The 19,759-nt window shown below is 45.3% G+C and overlaps 4 protein-coding genes across 4 annotated transcripts; 3 read left to right on the top strand and 1 right to left on the bottom strand.

Annotated features, from left to right (window-relative positions):
* Positions 1-184: 184 nt before the first annotated feature.
* On the top strand, positions 185-2,180 carry EDB91DRAFT_1048248 (FAD-binding domain-containing protein; the record flags this gene model as incomplete). Its single annotated transcript, XM_041313382.1, has 11 exons — positions 185-338; positions 398-501; positions 553-588; positions 639-867; positions 923-1,050; positions 1,107-1,124; positions 1,180-1,230; positions 1,281-1,406; positions 1,465-1,619; positions 1,644-1,737; positions 1,788-2,180. 11 exons carry the CDS (start codon positions 185-187, stop codon positions 2,178-2,180), a joined length of 1,488 nt encoding a protein of 495 aa, XP_041180355.1.
* A 5,569-nt stretch (positions 2,181-7,749) lies between these two features.
* EDB91DRAFT_1235789 (uncharacterized protein) lies at positions 7,750-10,754 on the top strand (the record flags this gene model as incomplete). The annotated part of the gene is made up of 10 exons (XM_041321365.1): positions 7,750-7,909; positions 8,053-8,357; positions 8,427-8,634; positions 8,700-9,003; positions 9,060-9,561; positions 9,588-9,616; positions 9,700-9,887; positions 9,941-10,039; positions 10,089-10,161; positions 10,190-10,754. The coding sequence occupies 10 exons, from the start codon at positions 7,750-7,752 to the stop codon at positions 10,752-10,754; spliced, it is 2,433 nt and encodes an 810-aa protein (XP_041180354.1).
* A 1,978-nt stretch (positions 10,755-12,732) lies between these two features.
* Positions 12,733-14,187, top strand: EDB91DRAFT_1245291 (uncharacterized protein; the record flags this gene model as incomplete). The annotated part of the gene is made up of 6 exons (XM_041322526.1): positions 12,733-12,874; positions 12,937-13,000; positions 13,058-13,157; positions 13,213-13,402; positions 13,460-13,510; positions 13,589-14,187. 6 exons carry the CDS (start codon positions 12,733-12,735, stop codon positions 14,185-14,187), a joined length of 1,146 nt encoding a protein of 381 aa, XP_041180353.1.
* A 2,678-nt stretch (positions 14,188-16,865) lies between these two features.
* EDB91DRAFT_1245289 (uncharacterized protein) lies at positions 16,866-17,429 on the bottom strand (the record flags this gene model as incomplete). The annotated part of the gene is made up of 2 exons (XM_041322525.1): positions 16,866-17,062; positions 17,186-17,429. The coding sequence occupies 2 exons, from the start codon at positions 17,427-17,429 to the stop codon at positions 16,866-16,868; spliced, it is 441 nt and encodes a 146-aa protein (XP_041180352.1).
* Between the last annotated feature and the right edge of the window lie 2,330 nt (positions 17,430-19,759).

Raw genomic sequence — 19,759 nt, 5'->3', positions numbered from 1 at the left:
GCCGATCTACTTCGGAATGCTAACAGGGCACTACACACTCCGAACACCCTCACGGCATCCATAGGGTACTATAGAGTGTGCGGTTCGTGCAGAGTACTTAATCCGAATAGAAGCCCTGACACCTTAGCTACATAAAGTGTCCAGCAGGACTCGTATGTCTCATTCTCCCCGTCTGCCCGTCGAGATGCTAATCTTTGCTAGTATATCCTTCGTGCTTGCAGCCATATGGGGACTTGCGTCTTCAGGTTTACTCGGTATCAGGAATATACTTCGTGACACTGCTGCTTGTTCGGAGATCGCGGGCTCCATCTCTTCGAAATCCGCAGTTTATTACAATGGTATGTACTACTTGGTACTACCAAGACCAAGTGTGAATGAGGCTAAACATCTCGGACAGGATCGTCTTCCTACATGAAGGATAATCATCATTGGATATCTTCGAGCAGTCAAGTCTCTGCTTGCTCTTTCGAACCTGGAACCACTGAGGACCTCGCGAAAGCGGTTCGTGTTGCTGAAATAAAGACCTCGTGCCAAATTAATCTCATCCCACAGCTCAAAATTTTGGGAGACACCAGGACGCCGTTTGCAGTGAGCAATGACCTCTTCAGCTTGCGCTTTATTTCACAAGAATCAAATAGATCAAAAGCGGTGGTCACGCGTCCAACCCAGGCTTTTCGTCGACCCCAGGCGTTCAGATCGCGATGTCTTTGTTCTCAGACGTCACATTTGACCCAGATTCCCAGACAGCAACTGTTGGCACTGGTGCGACATGGGATGTCGTCTATCGAATGCTGGAAAAATACGGCGTGAATGTTGTAGGAGGGAAAGTCGCTGGCGTTGGAGTTGGCGGCATCGTACTTGGTGGAGGTATGAACGTTGCCGGATGATTCAAATGCGATCTCACGTTGTGTCATTTGATCAGGATATTCGTATCTGACAAACCAGTATGGACTGGCAATTGACAATGTGGTCGCGTACGAACTTGTCTTGCCTAATGGCACGGTGACTACAGTCACCAGTAGCAATCCAGATTTATTCTTCGGCTTGCGGGTGCGTTGTTCGTCATCTACATTGTCGATGTTTTAATCTCTCCTGTCACTGCGAAGGGAGGTTTGAATAACTTTGTGCGTGATCCTCTGAAGAAGTACCCTATGCAACCTTGGACTAACACCCTCGTAGGGAATTGTTACCTACGTCACTCTCAAAACATATCCTCAATCTCAAGTTTGGGTGAGACGTCAGACTACAGCGTTTCGTACAGCACTGACCACTATAAATAGGGTGGAAGTATCGCATACGATCAAGATCAACTCAAAGCAGTAAAAGCTGCCACCGCCAAATTCGCTGCAAACGTTATAGATCCCAAGGCGTCGATGTATTCTGTATATAAGTATGTCTCTGGAAAGGTAAGCATGTTCCAAAGGCAATTTACGTGGGGTCGCGGGTTAACGCGCTGCTGCGTAGCTCGTCATGACATGCACATTGTTTTATAATGCACCTACTTACCCAGATGGTATATTTGACGACTTCTTGGCGATCCCGCACGTCGATCAATACGTCTCTACTCGGTCCTTCGCAAGCATGATCAAAACTGAGCTGCCGAGTACACCTGACCTTAGGTAATTTTTTGGTCTTATGCCCAGCTTATACTCACAGCGAAACAGAGGTGTATTCAATGTCATAGCGATCGAAGAGTGGACGGAGTCCTTGTTGGACGACGTTGCCAAGGAAGTTCTCGTGAGTATCATATATTTTGATTTAGGTCGTCTGCTGACACGAGCGGCTAGTTCAACGGCGACAAACTAGGAAATAGCGCAACTGTGGTCACTTATGAGTTGAGGACCTACCTTACTTCGATTTACGACCACGCCGATACGCCATCTGCGTACCCGGATTCACGTGAACGAGGCTACTCATTCCTGGCGCTATTCTATGCATGGAATGATTCACGTGACGATGACCTCGTATATGATGCCGTTACTGCCAGTTCCAATTACATAAAACAGCTAGCGATTGCTGCAGGGCAGGACGTTGCAAATGTGGTTGCGTATCCCAATAATGCAGATCCTTCCACAAGCATAGAGGATATCTACGGGGATAATCTGGCTCGTCTGCAGGATATCAAGAAGGCTGTTGATCCAGACAATGTGATGGGGCTCGCTGGAGGGTGGAAAATTTAGGTTGGAATTGATTTTTTTTTTCTATTGTAATACTCTTGTCACCCTGTTCCCCTCGATCTGTACTATCTATGTTCAGTTTCAATCGAGTTGTATGTACACTGGCAGCAGCCTTGGGATGACATCTGTGCAGTATACTTAACACACCAACATAAATATTGCTGTAAAAACAATACTGGAGTGGGGATATTGTCATACCAGTCTTTGAGCTTGGCGACTGATTCTCTGAGTGCATAACAGGAGAGGAATACCCTACGAGGCTGGTATTCAAAGTACATGAAGCCCGAAACAGTGTGTAACATGTCCCATACAAAAGCTATCAAGATGCTCAGGATTATGGCAATAGTAGTACTTTGAGGGACGGAATAAGGACAATGTACTCCACCCGTTGCTCATCTGTTGCTATGACTCTGGTGTCGAAGATCAGGCTCTCCAGGGGACAACTTCACCTTTCCAAGAATGCCTGGAACTCCTCATGAAGCCATGGCGTTTCTTCATTACTATCTTCAACTTGAAGTGCATGCAAATTGGGGAGTGACAGAGCACCAAACAAGTGGGATAAGATGTTTGCGTCTGTCAAGTCACAATGGATGTGTTGGAAGTAGCAAGTTGTTTGGACATGTTTTGACCGAAATCATTATCTTACCATTGTATGTTTCACTCTTACACATTTGCTCATATATCTTCACTCCAGTGCCTGCTGTGACTGTCAGTTGTTGTCATATACCTGATCCAACTGCTCCTCCAATATTAATATCTGCTCTGCCTGACCTCATACTTCCCCCCACTTTCCTACCATCTCTGCTCCATCCGCCCTCCGCCTGACCCAGTTGGCTCCCATATCCGCTCCTATGGTTCCGCTTGACCGCCTCATCGGTTGTCTTCCACATTGTCCATTCTACTGTAAACTCCTCTCCCCATTTAGGTATATACTTTCCCCATTTGCACATAGTACTTACTTCCCGGATCACTGGTACTTCCAATAACCGCTTGACTAACTGATCCGATGCATACATATTGATATCCACTCCAACCTATGTTTTCCACCAGTGTTCACTTACAAATTGTGTACTTAGTACATAGCCTCATACCAAGGACTGCTAGTCACTGCCTCCTACAAAGAAGTATATAAAAACACCTCCTGTACATAGCTACTCCCCAGTCTTAATATTACTTGTCTTCCCACTGTCTCTACTAGTGGGAATTCTCCATAGGACTTTGCTCCCTCTCCAGACACAAGTTTACCTTGTTGTCACCTCTGACCCTCCGCTCCAACTTAGAGCTGTGCTCTAAGTATTTGCTCTTACCTCTCTGACTCCACCAATCAATCCCCATACTCCCCTCCATCCCAATAAACTTCCTCTACCTCTTCTGCTCTGCTCCTAGTCGGATTACTGCTAGTAGCATTTACCTCCCAACCTGCCAAGCGGACCAAAGTGGTCTGCCCATCCTATTGTCAGACATTGTCAGACCCGCTCCAAATTCAGGGCATGCACTTGGCTAAGGGCGCAGCACAAGAGCTGAAGCCAAGCCCTGACCCCTCTGCTTCTCTGTCCGAGCACAGTCTCTAACAGTTGTCCAATATACCAAGCACACAGTGCATGATTAGCCATATAGTAAATTTATGTTGTTTCTATGCCGTTTCATATTTAGTTCACTATGATATGTGATTTGTACCTTAGGCATTGTCTCTCTATTGAGTGTGTGACTGAGGTTAGTACCAACATTGTTCCTTATATTTGTTATACTTGTACTTATGCTGATTACCTACAGTATACCATCTTCATATAGGTAATGTTAAAGCATTGTCTCTCTATCAAGTGTGCAACTGAGTATACTATCTTCATATAGTCATGCACTGCTGAGGTTATACTTCTCAGGTAGATGCCATAATAATCCAATGAATGTCACATGACCAGTGTGATGAAATTGTGACTACTCCTTGCACAATTGATAGCAACTTGCCAATGACACATATGAGAAATTTGTTCTGCTATCCTGTTGAGAGTACAGTATTGAACAATATAGCACAGTGAATTTGTGATACATGAAGAATTGAGAGCACTATTAATGAAATTGTCATATACCTGATCCGACCGCTCCCATATCAATATCCGCTCCGCTTTCCGACCCCCTCCGCTCCATTCATCCTCCGCTCCGCCCAATCACAAGTCCACATTCCGCCCTACGTTCCGCTTGACCGCTTGACCGGCCCCCTTCCATAATCTCTCCATTCAACTGGACCTCTTTCCCCTTTTAGATATATGCTTTCCTTTTCGGTACATAGACCCTCACTTCCGGATCACCGGTAATTCCTATTACCACCTGATCGCTGATCTGACGCGTACATATTGATATCCGCTCTGACTTATGTCTTTGCCTATGTAAAGTACTTACAAACTATATCCTTGGTACATAGCTTTACTACATAGTTATCCTGATCACTGCCTCACACATAGAAGTATATAACATATCCTGTACTTAGAGATTTTTTTTAGTCTTAATATTACTTGTCTTCTCGCAGTTACATCTTGTGAGAATTCTCAGTCGGACCTTGCCTCCTCTGGACACAAGTCTCAACTTGTTGTCACCTCCGACCCTCCACTCTGACTTAGAGCCATGCTCTAAGTCTTTCCCTTATTACCCCGCCCCTATCAATATCCTCCTATCATCCCTTTTCTTATCCTCTGCATTATCCTCCGCCATCTCCACTCCTATCAAAATATCTCCCTGGTTCCTATCCACCCTCCACATCATTCCCCACCTTCTCCACTCCACTCCTAGTCGGTCCGCCGCTAGCAGCTCTTACTCCCTGACCCTCAAAGTGGACCCAAGCGGTCCACTCATCCTACCGTCGGACAACGTTGGACCTGCTCCAAATTTGGGGCACATACTCAGCTAAGGGCGCAGTGCAAGAGCTGAAGCCAAGCCCCGACCCCTCTGCCTCTTGAGCCGGCACAGTACCTAACAGAAATGGTGAAACTGACAGTGCCAGAAGTGAAACAGTGCTGCAACTCTGCTGGCTTGATTTTGCCACCACTCTGCCGAGGAAAGACATTGCCTTGCAATGACACAGCCAAAACACGTATACAGCATATGGACTGCAAATTTCAGGTCAAAAAAAGCGAAAACTGCAGAAGGAGATGATGTTAGTAACAAGGAAAATGTGAGTCTGGACACACTCACACACCAGAGGCTGGAATTGACATTGAGGGAGATGGACCCTCTCCTGCCAGTACCATGCACTATTGTTCCTGATGAGACCCAGTGTGAACATGGTGAATGTGAAAACAATGTTCACATTGTTCTGAGCACTCTGCAACACTGGTATGGCCACCCAGAAGCAGGGAGCCCAGACACAGCAGAAGCTTCAGGCTTCCATGGCCTGGAAGGAGTCAATGTACAGAATCTGGAATTGGAGATAGTACCTTTGCAGGAATCCAGGTCCGAGTCCCAGTGCTGCACATGAACTGGCAATTTTGTGACCTAGCCCCCTCTGAACTCTTTATTACTAGTTAATCAAGCTATCCTAACTGGTGTCATATCCCACACCTCCAGACCTGGAACTCCGGATTCTCCCCTATGAAAGTCTGGGTCTCCATCCTTTTCTCCATCCTGTTGTCCACCTGGAGCTCTGCCTTCATCTCCATACTCACATCTATCTCCTTTTAGAATATTGCTCTCCAGCTACCGGTTGTATACCTTTCCACTTTGCTTACTGATCCATCCATCTTCGCTTCATTTCCGACTTCATTTCTTTGATCCATTGTACACTTACATGATATCTATAGTATATAAACTTCTGTAATACTCTGGTACCTCCTCAGTTTGAATATCATCTTAGTTCTGCTCATTCCTGCTTCTCTGGGACTTGAGTCTGATCTCCTGTCCACCTCCAAGTCTTAGGGTTGATCCTTAAGACTATATCTCCAGCTCTACCTTAGGGTAGTCTAACTCTGTTCCATTTCTACTCTGAACTTGTCTGAGGTAGTCCTACTCTATTTACTCCTAGCCTTCTGGAGTTCCGCTGAACTCCCCCTGTGTCTGACCTCTGGACCTACCTAGACTTCCATTGGACTTCCCCTCTGTCTCTCGGAAATTAAGGGCACGTACTTGGGTAAGGGGTGCAGCGCACAAGCTGAAGCCAAGCCCTTTGAGTCACACTTCCCTTGAGCACAACCTTGACAACTGCACATAATCTATGTACTTCACTACATTTTATTCTACTCTACTTGCTCTTCTATTATAGTATGCATTCTCGGCAGCTTCAGCAGGAGTTAGCAGCACTGTGTCATGCTTGTGTCACATCATGTGATGTTCATTGGATTATCATGGCATCTACCTTATTAGGTTATGAGCCCTGCTCCCTATTGAAGCCCTACCACCTCATGTTTCCCTGCCAAGCTGCAAAGATCTAATCCGCAATGTCAACCACTGTCTCCATCACAACTGACACCCTCCTGAGCAATGTTCCCAAGCTTGACATTAAAGGGGTGAACTAGGCGATCTTCTTGCTCCATTTCCAAATCACCATTGAGGTGAAGGAGTTGTGGAAGCAATTCAATGGGATGACCCCATGTCCTGTCAGGATATCCATGACTGCCCTAGGCAGGACCGCTGTTGTGTCATCCCTGGATCCTGATGCTCTTGCTAAGTGGCTGAAAAGTGAAAGCCTTGTTAAACATTTGCTCACTCAGTGCATTCCCAACTCTACTATGCTACTAGTACGTGTATGGAACCTCACCAACATTGCTGCCATGTGGACAGAGATTGTGCGTGAATACACCGAGAAGGGTGCCTATGCACAGACTGACCTCCACACACACCTCATCCTCACATAATCCTTACCTAAATAGCTTGGTATTCTCACAGGGGTGTGACAAGCTAATAAGCTAGGAATACCGTAGTACCCTACACTGCCAGTATTTAGCCCACTAAATGCTGAATATTTAGACTTCGGCAAAACAAGGCAGCCACTGTATGTTTGGCTGTGGCTCTACATCACAAACATACCATTCTAGGCAATTACGCTAGCCACAGGACAGCGCCATCATTGGCAACATCCGAAACCTTTGTGCTCATCGTCGACGACGACGAGCACAACATTCCCTCAATTCTCATTAAATTTTTGCAGGACTTTACATGATAAGGAACCACCCTCATGCAGGATACGAAGTCATGAGGTATGCTTGCTAATTGCTCTGCTGCATCTTTCTAGCTGCCAACACCGATGGCATCATCCGATTACCTCGTGTTCAACATGCCCTCACTTAGTATCTACTACCGCAGCTCCTTCTAACTGCACGGTGCTCTCCACCTACCATCCATTCCTCCACTGGCAGATCCCCATGCCACGGTCAAAGAACCAAGGTCTCTCTCACAGCATCCATATCACCAAAGGGACTCAGCATGGGCTACTCAGAACACGATACATGAAGCGAAGCACTGTGAGGCAGGAGAGGATTGCGGGTCAGGAAACATACAGACTGAATACCAGTGGTAAATCATCCCACTGCATCTATGTACCTGTTTTTATGCTCAAGAGTGATAGGACTTGGGGCTGAGACTCTTGATGCCCTCAGTGACATGTGAGCAGAGTCTCCACTTCCTGAAACTACTTCTGGTTCCATCGGGGAAGACCATGGCATTGAAATGGAGTGGGAGACACTTCCAGACCAACTTCAAAACAACAACGTCTTTCTGTGTGCTATCCGAGACTTTGCAGATGCCCCGTAAGTCATCCTGCCGCTTTACTTATTCACATTCTCACTATCAAAACGCAGCTGGGCAGGTCACTACTATAAAGACTCTTAAACATGGCGCTCACGACTTCAAAACCTTCATGCTAACTGGGCATCACTTATCCCCTTCCTAGTTGACGCTTACCTCACTTGGAAGAACTCAGCCAAAGGTTACTGCCAATGTCCCCTGGGTAGACCGGCTTCCTGTGCCACTGAATATGACTTTACAATAAACACTGTTGACATCTTCACACTGGAGCAGTCTGCGCTAATCTCATGCTCAGCTAACAGTCGCTCACCATCCATTGCACTTGTTTTACAAGGCTACATGGGTAATGCACCTTACTCCCCATCATATGCTGTTTCTCTCTGGACTCTTGAGCATTATCGTATACTGCGTCTTCACAAGCCATCCCTGAGCATTGAGGCATTTGCAAAGGTCTTATGGGATTCATATGGCATAAGTCTTCTTTTTATGATACACCATCTTACTGATGTCGTCACACAGATACCTTATGTCAGGACTTACCGTACTGTTCTATCATCAACATTCGACATATATCTTACCATCTTACGGGAAGTCGAGAAGCGCACCAAAGCTGCCCTTCAACACGACTTGCCTAACTGGTGGGTTTTGAATGCTTGCCCTGCCTGTACCTATATGCTGGAAGATGAACCCCCGCTGAAATTCAACCGCATGTATGTTTTTGATGGAGGTAACTCTGCGAAGCGCTGCTGACACTTGCCAAGCAACAAACGAAAGATTTATGTTGCTTCGGAGACAGTGACTACCTTCTTCCCCACACTATTGTTGACACATTCGCAGGCGAAGTTCAACCAAGATCATTGCTTCCTGACGTTACAACACCTACCGAAGACAAAACTCCTGACACTGAAGATCATCTTCCTGTATTGAGTCATGCCTCTGATTCTATTGCTGTTGACTGTAGCAAAAATTGGAAGGTGGCTGCATCTGATGAAAAGAAGAGGATGTGGAGTATATTTGATGAGACAGGGATTTTTGTCAGTGCATGCTGTCATGGCTTCATCTTATGGTATGTGGATATGGTACGAAGTGGTGAGCTGTATGTCATCATTCTGACATGGCTGTTGGACGCAATGCTAATAGTTACATAAACAGTGCCAAGTACCCTCTCGCCATCATCACTAAAGTTCTCGAGCTTCTTGGTGAATGCTCACTCGGTGCCTATGACATTGGTTGTGGCTTCTCATCCACAGTCATGGCCAGTAGCCTGGGCCCCCTTTTCAAGAAGATGGATTGCTGTTTGTGTGTCGATGCATTCCACGGCTTTGCACATAACTATCGTTGTCAGACAAAGCACCATCCACTTGGGATTGATGGTGCAGGTCTTGAAGACTTCGGAACTATCGAATGCATATTTTCTGCATCAAACGCTCTCACCCCCATCATTCGATATGCAAGCACTTATAACCAACATGTGTTTCTTGACATGTTCTTCAAACAATGGAACGACGAGAAGTATGTACACCTTGCTACAATGATCTACAACAACTACTGCCAAGCCTTTCAGGTCATATCAAAGGAATCAGTAGCGTTAACGGAAGCTATGACGTCACTGGGGATCACCAAAGAAGACATTACTTTGTGGCATCAAGAAGAAGTTGAATACTTCCAACCCTAGGACAGGAACCGCCATGGGATGTTCATGCCATGGTGTATGTTGAGCTATTACTGAAGCATTGAGAATTGCAGTAAGTTTCTCTTCTATTTCTAAACTACCATGTTAACAATAATTTAGGTCTCAATGCTCTTCTGTGTCATCGCGCTTCATATCAAGTGCTCCTAACTATCAGTTTCAACCGCCATCACAGGACTCATATGCCTTCAAATTATCTCAGACTCGCAAACTTGAAACACAACGGCACTATGCCACTGAGAAGTTGGATGCCATTCAACTCGAATTGGTTGTCATGGAGGTTAAGATGGGTATTACCCACTGCTGGGAGCCGTCTTCCCCTGAATATCAGGCATCAATGAAGTTATGTGCACTCGAGAGTATCAGTGTGCTTTGGACAATCTTCAACGTCTTGTAATCCAACATTTGTTCGAGCTTCAGCACCTCAATGTAGCGAAAACTGGTATACTAGACCTTTTGTTTGTGACTGTCTATTAATTTAGTCTGTGCAGCCTATAAGATGCGCACCCAGATATCCAAGAATCTTCAGACTTGTTGTTGCGCGATTCAAAATGCCGTCAAGAAGTACAATGAGGCAGCATCTAAATTACAGCCCCCCCTGCCCACCGCTTGAATGGGCGAAGGTTTCGCACTATCAATTCCTTGATGAGTTCACACTGTTGCGTGAGACTCGTCAGGATATCCACAACAAACCTTGGGCTAAACCGGTTATTCGTGAGACTATGCGCCAGCACTTGTGTATCCAATGGGCACATGAAGAAGTTGTCCATTGCAACATGGAAATACGCAGACTTCACACCGCTATTGTAGACGAAGGCTGCCACTTCTCGAACATTCTAAAGGACCTTGAAGATGCGGCATCTCCATTGCTTGTCACAGTGCACGATTTTTGTCAGAGGCAGCGTCTTGTCAATGCCCAGGTTCTTAGACACATTTTCCAGGTATATGCTCCTGAAGGGTTCACCGGAGTTGCTACCCATGGCATTAGAAAAGGTGCACCTGTGACCAATGATATTGAGCAGGATTTTCCTCAGTTGGATGTTGAAGAAGATGTAGTAGACGAAGATGTTGAGGATGATTTTTTGGAGGATGACACACGTGCAGACATCAGAACTCTAGTAGAATTTGTCTCAGACCTGCCACGTAGCCAGTTGTAGTTTTATTCCAAGTGTTTTACTGCTATGAACATGCGTTTTACTGCACTGCTGCTAAGCATGAATGAGAATATTAATGTGTTGTAATTGTGGAGTTGAGGTGCCGTGAGCAAATGATAGCCAGAGATCTGTAATAACACATGCAATGCAATGCACATCCTGCACACTCTTGGATCTTGATGATGGATCATCGATAAACCTCCCTTACATATACAAGTCCTAAAGTCAAAGTCCTAAAGTCATATCCTCTTTCATAAGATCATCGAGCAGGCTTATGACTTTCTTGTAGCTATCAGCGGTGATGAGGAATTGTTTAGTGCTGATGCCAGATGTGCTGATGTTACACGTAATGCACCTCACACCTCTCTCTATTCCTGCTTGATTCTCAACACTCACCTTGACACCTCAAAGTCATACTTTATCAAAGGCTTGAATTCTTCTTCCATTCGACTGAGTTATGTGGGTGGTTATTGGAGGACGAGCACCAGGGATTTTTTCTGATTGGTATGCTCTCAACTTCTTTTTGATGATCAAACTGTCAGCTCATCAGATCTATCACCACTCATTGCCCACCTTGCCATCTAGACCTTTCATCACCTACGGCTTTAGAAGCCCATCTTTTTCCATTGCCATCCACACTGAAGACAAAATGACAGCAGATTCCATCTTTTCTTGTCTACAGCCCATCAGCTAGCAAGTTCGATGACTCAACGCCCCCGATCTCTGCTGCTCGAGAATTCTATAAATCCACGACTGTGCATGCTCTTCTGTATGGCAAAGTATCAGGGTTTTATTGTGTTGTGGTGGGCCATGAGTCTGGCATTTTTCTTACTTGGTGAGTTCCGTTTTTTCTCATCTTCTACTAATCTAATGTTCAATCATTTAATATCAGGCGTTTCTGTCAGAACAGTGTCACTGGCTTTCAAAAGCCTGTCTACAAGAAGCTTAAAACCATGTCCAAGGCTATGGAATGGATGATAACCAAGGGACATCGCGCTGGGAATGCCACTGATCAGCCGTCTCGCAAATCAACACCATCCATTCCTAAAGCACAAGTCTTGACTCATATGTATTTTCGTTCATTACTATGTATATGCGATCCTCACAATAAATGACTACCAGCAGAATCTGACTTGATGGAGGCTGTTTGTGACTTGTCCATAGACACTTCAACTTCTTTTAATTCATGGACCACTACTACACACCCCTCCCAGCATCCCAGTTATCTCTCTCAGCATCTCAGTTCTCCATCTCAGTGTCTCGGTTCTCCATCTCAGCATCTCGGTTCTACTCCAGGTGCTACTTGTGTGTGGCAAGTTCCCCAAGCTGAAAGCCAAGCTCAATCATCTGATCAGTCACCTATTTGACCTGTCTATCAGCATATACGGGACATCTCAGGTATCCAGAGCAGTGTTTCTGAGCCCATGTTTTATGACATGCCTGTCCCATCATTCAGAGAACTGGCTGATCTTTATTTGCAATCTCATGGATACTCTGTGCATGCCCTTCTCATGATCGCACATGCCTTGGACACAACTGCTACTTGCGTAGACTTTGTGGACACTCTATCAGCTCGTGGTATGCCTACTACGGAGGTATATTTTCTGTGGGCTTTGATTAACATTGGTGAAGATACGGCAGAGTGACTACTGAGTACCTTGAATATTTTGTAGGGTTACGTGTTATTTATTGTGCAACACAGAAAGTTACATTTGTTTTCAGTGTGTTTTCGCTTGACTAGCACCTCATCACATGCACTCTGTGAAAAATGTCCCCCAACATCAATGGAGTGCGCTACACCGCTTCAACGCGAAAAGTGCAAACTTCCAAATTGCGAAAGGCCTGGCGTAGCCGCATGAAAGTGCGCATCCAATGGTCCTCCAAGCAGAAGGCTGCCTTGAGGGAGAAACGCACACAACATTGAGTTGACAATGGCACTGCATTGAATGAGGCTAGGGAGGTTGTTCAGCATCAAGCCAAAATGCTGCACGAGAAGTTTGGCAAGCACAGTATTGCCTATTACCATCAAGAAATTATGCAGCAGTCACATCTCATCACTCACAAGCGAAGTGTTAATCGCTGGAATGCTTTTCTTTCGGGTAAACTCAAGGAACACAATGAGGGTATGTTTATTTTGCAAAAACTCTATTGACGGTAACATTATATCTCACTACACATTCCATAGAACATGAGAAACAAGGTTTAAGCAAAGAGAAAGTCTGCTCTATTGTGGCAGAGGTCTCCACTCAGTGGAAAATTATGAGCAGGGAAGAACAAGAAAACACCACTGAAGATCTCATATGAAGCCTTGGCGACCAGCATGAAGTCAAAGAGTTAGCGCTTCACAATGTGCCTTTGAATGCCTTCCAAGATGGCAGGAAGACTCTGGACTCAAACGATCATGAGGTTTGTTTTTTATTTTCAATATGAAGCTCTGCACTACTAATCATAAAGTTCCCAGCTATTGGCGTTGAACGCCCACACAGGAATGGAGATCTTACTGTTCGCAGTTTGCTCGGATGTTGAGCATTTCAATCAACTTCATATCTTTCAAACATTGCGTGCTTCTGCCTTCTTTGACGCTTGTCTTGGGACTTCCATGGGCAATATAGCCCTTCATCTTGAGGGTTTCACCATTGCTGGTGTACAGGGTATGTAAAATTCATTGTGTTGCATGGTTATCTCAAATTGACAGAGTATTTTCCAAGGTATGGCAAAAACTCACGTAGAGGAGGTCCTTGAATGGAAGAAGAAGACTGGTGAACTCATTCACAACAAACTTCATGAGTTGACAGGCTTTCAATTTTAGTTCTATTGCTAATGAAAGCACTTTACAGAGGAGACGGCTGCTCCCACCAAGGTCTCAAGGATGTACTATGTGAACTTTGACGACAATATCACATTGAAGCACCGCATCATCTTGAAGAATTGGCCGCTCTCAAAGTTCTGCTGTCCCGGTGACATCAGCTCCCTCAATGAACTCACAGTTTTATTCCATGCCTTTGACTCAGGCGCTACCTCCTTTCAGAAACTCAGGGATGCTGAGTATGATCAGTGGTCAGACCAGCGTTTCCAAGCTGCCTTAGCGATGCAAAACACAAGTGCAACTAACGAAGACATGCCTGATGTCGACAGAGAAGATGAGAGTGAGGGACAGGGAGGGACAGGGAACAAGTGTGTGGTGTCGTCTGAGACGCCGAACAACAACATTGTAGAAGGAGCTCCCCAACGCGGGAGGAAGCAGAAGGATACCGAGTTCATCAACATGGTCACCACTAGCTCAGGCGCTGCACTTCCAGTGCAGAAGAAGCCACGCGCTCCCAGGAAGGACAAGGGTGTTCACCGTGGCCCAAGGAAGAAGAAGACTGCCCAAGTTACTGCTGCTCCATCACTGACATCTTCTTCATCGAGCATCATGTCCCCCACCACAACTTAGACCCCTTCAACAAACACTTCAACCATGCCCACAACACTATTGGTGTCTCGTTTGGCTACTTTGTCAGCTAAACCTGCTGTCTGAGATCCCGCTATGCTCATTTATGCCATACTACATTTTCCTTATGTTTTGCTCGCATATTCATGTTTTTACCTTATAATTGATGCCTTGGTGGCCTTATCATGAAAAGTCCTGCAAAAATTTAATGAGAATTGAGTGAAATGTTGTGCTTGTTGTTGTCAACAATGAGCACAAAGGTTTCGGATGTTGCCGACGATGGCGCTGTCTTGTGGCTAGCGTAATCACCTAGAATGGTATGTTTGTGATGTGGCACCACAGCCAAACATACAGTGGCTGCCTTGTTTTGCCGAAGTCTAAATATTCAGCATTTAGTGGGCTAAATACTGGCAGTGTAGGGTACTACAGTATTCCTAGCTTATTAGCTTGTCACACCCCTGTGGGAATACCAAGCTATTTAGGTAAGGATTATGTGAGGACGAGGTGTCCACACAAAGTTCTTGGAGTCTAAATGTCCAGGTAGTTATGACATTTGTCAGTTCTTAGATGACCTACGTGCAAAATGAGATGAGTTAGCTGCCATTGGCATTGATATTGAAGAAAAAGACTATTGCTCAACCATTATCCAATCCCTCCCTAATCACCTTGTAAGCTTTGTGTCTGGGCAGCTGGATAATGCTCGCCTCTACAGCCCAACTCAAACCATTGACCCTGACATCCTCATCTCACAAATCATTGAAGAATCCAAGCATTGAAATCGCAAGGATGGTCACAACAGCAATGGCCATGGTGCTGCCAAAGGCTGTGACAGTGATGAAGCCTTATCTGTTGCCCTGGGAGACTTCTCCAGTCGTGGGCATGGTAATGGCAGATGGGGTCAATGTGGAGGCCCAAATGGATGTGGCAGGCAGCACCTGCCCTGCTGGAACTGCAGATCCAGAGAGCACTTCAAGGCCAACTGCAAGGAACCCAACAAGTCAGCAAACAAAGACTCTACTGCTGTTGTTGTAAGAGGATCAGTTCACATTGTAGCTGATCTTGACTCTGAGGACAACAGCATTTTTGCAATTGATGCCCTGATAGAGCCAGACTCTGACTTACCCAAACTCTTGACCTCATCCGACTCTGACTCCAATGCAGAAGACCATGAAGCCTATGATGTCAATGATGCAGACTGGTTCTCAGAAGTAGGGGATGATAAAGACCTACCCTGGAGTGACATTGATGTACCTAAGCTCGCTGTGCTGGTCAGCAATGAGAATGACTATAAGCCAGTTGTTGAGCTGTACAACTTTGGCTCAACAAGGCACATATCCCCTTATCACAATAAATTTGAATTGCTTTCCACCATACCACCCAAGTCCTTTGTGGCTGCGAACAAGCGGCATTTTGACATGACTGGCATTGAAGAAATGATCATTGAGGTACTGAACAGAGTAGACATGTTGAAGCTAAGACTTACTGAGGTCCTGTTTTTACCCAAGGTCGGATACACACTTGTATCCATAGGCCAACTCTGTTAGGTACCGTGCCAGCTCAAGAGGCAGAGGGGTCGGGGCTTGGCTTCAGCTCTTGTGCTGTGCCCTTAGCTGAGTACGTACCCCGAATTTGGAGCGGGTCCAACATTGTCCGACAATAGGATGAATGGATCGCTTAGGTCCACTTTGAGGGTCAGGAGGTAAGAGCTACTAGCGGCGGACCAACTAGGAGCAGGGCAGAGAAGGCGGAGGATAATGGGGAGGGTGGAAAGGAGCTGGGGGAATGCTTGATAGGAGCAGAGGAGGCAGAGGATAATGCGGAGGGCGGAAAGGAGCAGGGGAATACTTGATAGGGGCAGAGAAGTAAAGAGAAGACTTAGAGCACGGCTCTAAGTCGGAGTGGAGGGTCGGAGGTGACAACAAGGTGAAACTTGTGTCCAGAGGAGGCAAGGTCCTACTGAGAATTCTCACAAGTAGTAACTGTGAGAAGATAAGTAATATTAAGACTGGGGAAAATATCTAAGTACAGGATATGTTATATACTTCTATGTATGAGGCAGTGATCAGGATAACTATGTTGTAAAACTATGTACCAAGGATATAGTTTGTAAGTACTTTACACAGGCAAAGACATAAGTCAGAGCAGATATTGATATGTATGCATTGGATCAGTGATCGAGCAGTAATAGGAATTACCAGTGATCCGGAAGTAAGGGTCTATGTACCGAAGGGGAAGGTATATATCTAAAAGGGGAAAGAGATCCAGTTGAATGGAGACATTATGGAAGGGGACCGGTTGAGCGGTTGAGCGGAAGTGTAGGGCGGAATGTGGACTTGTGATTGGATGGAGCAGAGGATGGATGGAGCAGAGGGGTCAGAAAGCGGAGCGGATATCAGTATCGGAGCAGTCGGATCAGGTATATGACATGCCCACAGCATCACAACACTGCTTGTATACTGGAAAATGGGTCCGTTTGTGGCGGACTATGTGCGTTCGCAGTGTTGAAGTCCCTCCATGAAATGTGTGCTTGGATGCTGGTTCACCAGCGTCCCTTATGCAAAATCAAAAAAAAAAAAGATTGAAAACCAGACGAATAACTTACTTGCACAGGGTGCATACCCACCCATCAGGAATACAATTGAATATGGTCTGAATATCTGCTGTACATTCGGTTTTCAAACCTAAATCCAAGTGTCAGCGCAGGAAGAACAATGGTCAAGAGTGGTATGTACACTCTGAGTGGCGCCTTCATTCTCAGACTTGTCATCAGTCTCATCGTCATCTGGTTGGGGAATCATCTCATTGGAGGATGATTCTCCTGGATCAGGAGCAGAAGCAGGGATATCTTCATCGTTGTCAGAGTTGAGAGGAGATATATCTTTGTCGTTGTCAGAGTCGAGAGGAGATAGGATTCACATAGCAACTTTTTTAATGGGTGCTGGATGGTCCACAGCACTCGATAATGCACGTTTCCTTGTGCCCGAGGACAAGGACAGCCCACAGGCATTGTCAGCATCACGAACGCGAGCTGAGGGCTTTGAAGGGCAGCCAGAGCGCCAAGAACCAGCTGCAACAGTTGCTGGGGTGTGTCCAGCATTGAGTAGAATGGAGAAGGCATTTCTCATGGATTCCGTTGATGGGACCGGTGGCAACAGGACATCATCATCAGGATCATTGTAGAACTTGATATCAGAAGCATCCTTGAGGGAGCTATCAGCATTGAGAGTGCAGGCGTCTTGAGACATTTTCAGGGAGATATCAGACTCACATTTTCGTCATTGTCACCTCATTTTGTACACAGAGCAGGACAAGAACACCCAAGTATCACAGAATATTGATATCCTAGGAGATCTGTCAGAGTGAAAAGCCGGTGGAGGATCATAACTCTCTAAAACATAGTTAAATGTATGTCAGTGGGTGAGAGAATTGAAAGTTCGATTGGTTAGTACTTACCTTCAAAAAGGCTAAACATAGCCTGACCAGGTACCGAGAGTGCAAATCCCGAAGGTCGGCCTGACATTGAGGTAAGTGATGTCAAAGTGAGAATTGACAAGGGTTCGGAACAGTTCGGCCTTGCCGAACCAAAATGGAATGGTTTGGGAATAGCCAGAACCGAGAACCAATTTCCAGTCCGGTTCTGGCTGGTGTGAGAACCATGGACCAGACTGCGGCAGCACTACAGTTCAGTATTCTTGACACTGAAATCTCACATGTCCTATCTTCTGGTTCAGATGTTGACTGTGGTCCTAAGATACAAAACTCTGAAAGTCAGTATTTTGAACCCTGACTTTCAGTATTCTAGACACCAATTTTCAGTGTTTTCACTTCCCACAGTGTATTGTCATATATTGTTAATGTGGGCTAGGACCGATTTTACTGTACACTACTACCTGAAACCAACCAGGCATAGCTTGAACTTTTACATACAGTGGCTCAAAAAACTGTCCACATGTTTTTACATTTTTCACTATCTATGATATTGTGTGAGGATATACAAACACATCAAGGACATGCTGGTACCATATTGTAGTACTACTTCAGGGCTTCCAATTGAGCCCTATGGCGTGGGAATTGGTCGAGATATGGTGGAGATATGAGGCTTACAAAATGATGACTCATGCGGACAGTTTTTTGACTCAAGTATTTTACAGTGATAATCAGGTATTCTAGTACATTGTGTGACCTCCCTTGGCTTTAATTACTGCCTCTATCCTTCTAGGCATACTCTTAAAACTATATCTAACTATATAAACCAGAATGTCTCATGTGTCATGGTCATAATTACCATGAAAGCCGTCTCCTCTACTCAAAGGGATAATATCTTCTCTTTGTCCTATGCTGGCCTCTCTGCTCATCAAATTTCCTCTAGAACTGAAGTATGCAAGTCTACTGCAGCCAAGTGTATCAAAGAAAGCCACCTGGACAAGGAAAACTCTTGTGGAGGACGTCCACCTCTGCTAATAAGGGGGCTATCATCCAACATATCACTACAGGAAAGGCTAATAATGCCCTCCAAGCCACCCATTATACCAATTCCACCATCACCACCACTGTCTCTTCACAAACTGTGAGGAATGTTCTCAAGGCAGCTCATCTCAAGGCAGTAACAAAGAAGAAATGCCTCTTATCTCTATTAAACATAGGCTGAAAAGACTACCTTTGGCTTGGCCCATCAAAACTGGACTGTAGAGGACTGGAAGCATGTCATATGTTCAGATGAGACCAAAATCAATAGGATTGGGTCAGATGGGAAGGTATATGTATGGAAAAAGAAGAGGGATTTTCTAACAGACAGAGAGGTTAGTGAGGCTGTCAGATTTGGAGGAGGTTCTCTAATGGTATGGGGCTGTATGAGATGGAATGGTGTGGGTATGCCCGCTGAAGTTGAGGGGAGGATGGATGCTGAGCAGTATGTGGACATTCTAAATGACCACTTGCTGCCTAGCATAGCTGACTCAGGGATTGATGAAGAAGACATCATTTTCCAACAGGATAATGATCCCAAGCACACATCTAGGAGAGCCAGACAATGGTTTAAAGAACATAATATCAATGTTATTGACTGACCAGCACAGTCCCCTGATGTCAATGTCATTGAACATCTCTGGGGAATACTCAAGAAGATGCTTCAAGCCTATGAAACCCCCCCTAAAGGAGTATAGGAGCTATGGGAGAGAGTAGCAGTGGAATGGGCAAGGATTACAGCAGAATATTGCCAGAAATTGATTGAGAGTATGCCTAGAAGGATAGAGGCAGTAATTAAAGCCAAGGGAGGTCACACAATGTACTAGAATACCTGATTATCACTGTAAAATACTTGAGTCAAAAAACTGTCCGCATGAGTCATCATTTTGTAAGCCTCATATCTCCACCATATCTCGACCAATTCCCACGCCATAGGGCTCAATTGGAAGCCCTGAAGTAGTACTACAATATGGTACCAGCATGTCCTTGATGTATTTGTACATTCTCACACAATATCATAGATAGTGAAAAATGTGAAAACATGTGGACAGTTTTTTGAGCCACTGTAAGTTATATCTTGCCTAATGGCTTAAAGTGGGAAACTCGATGA

The sequence above is a fragment of the Suillus paluster genome (genome assembly GCF_016628075.1).
Source record: "Suillus paluster strain FC165 chromosome Unknown EDB91scaffold_10, whole genome shotgun sequence".
Classification (NCBI taxonomy): domain Eukaryota; kingdom Fungi; phylum Basidiomycota; class Agaricomycetes; order Boletales; family Suillaceae; genus Suillus; species Suillus paluster.
The sequence above is the reverse complement of the archived record's forward strand: the minus strand, read 5'-3'. Positions and strand labels throughout refer to the sequence as shown.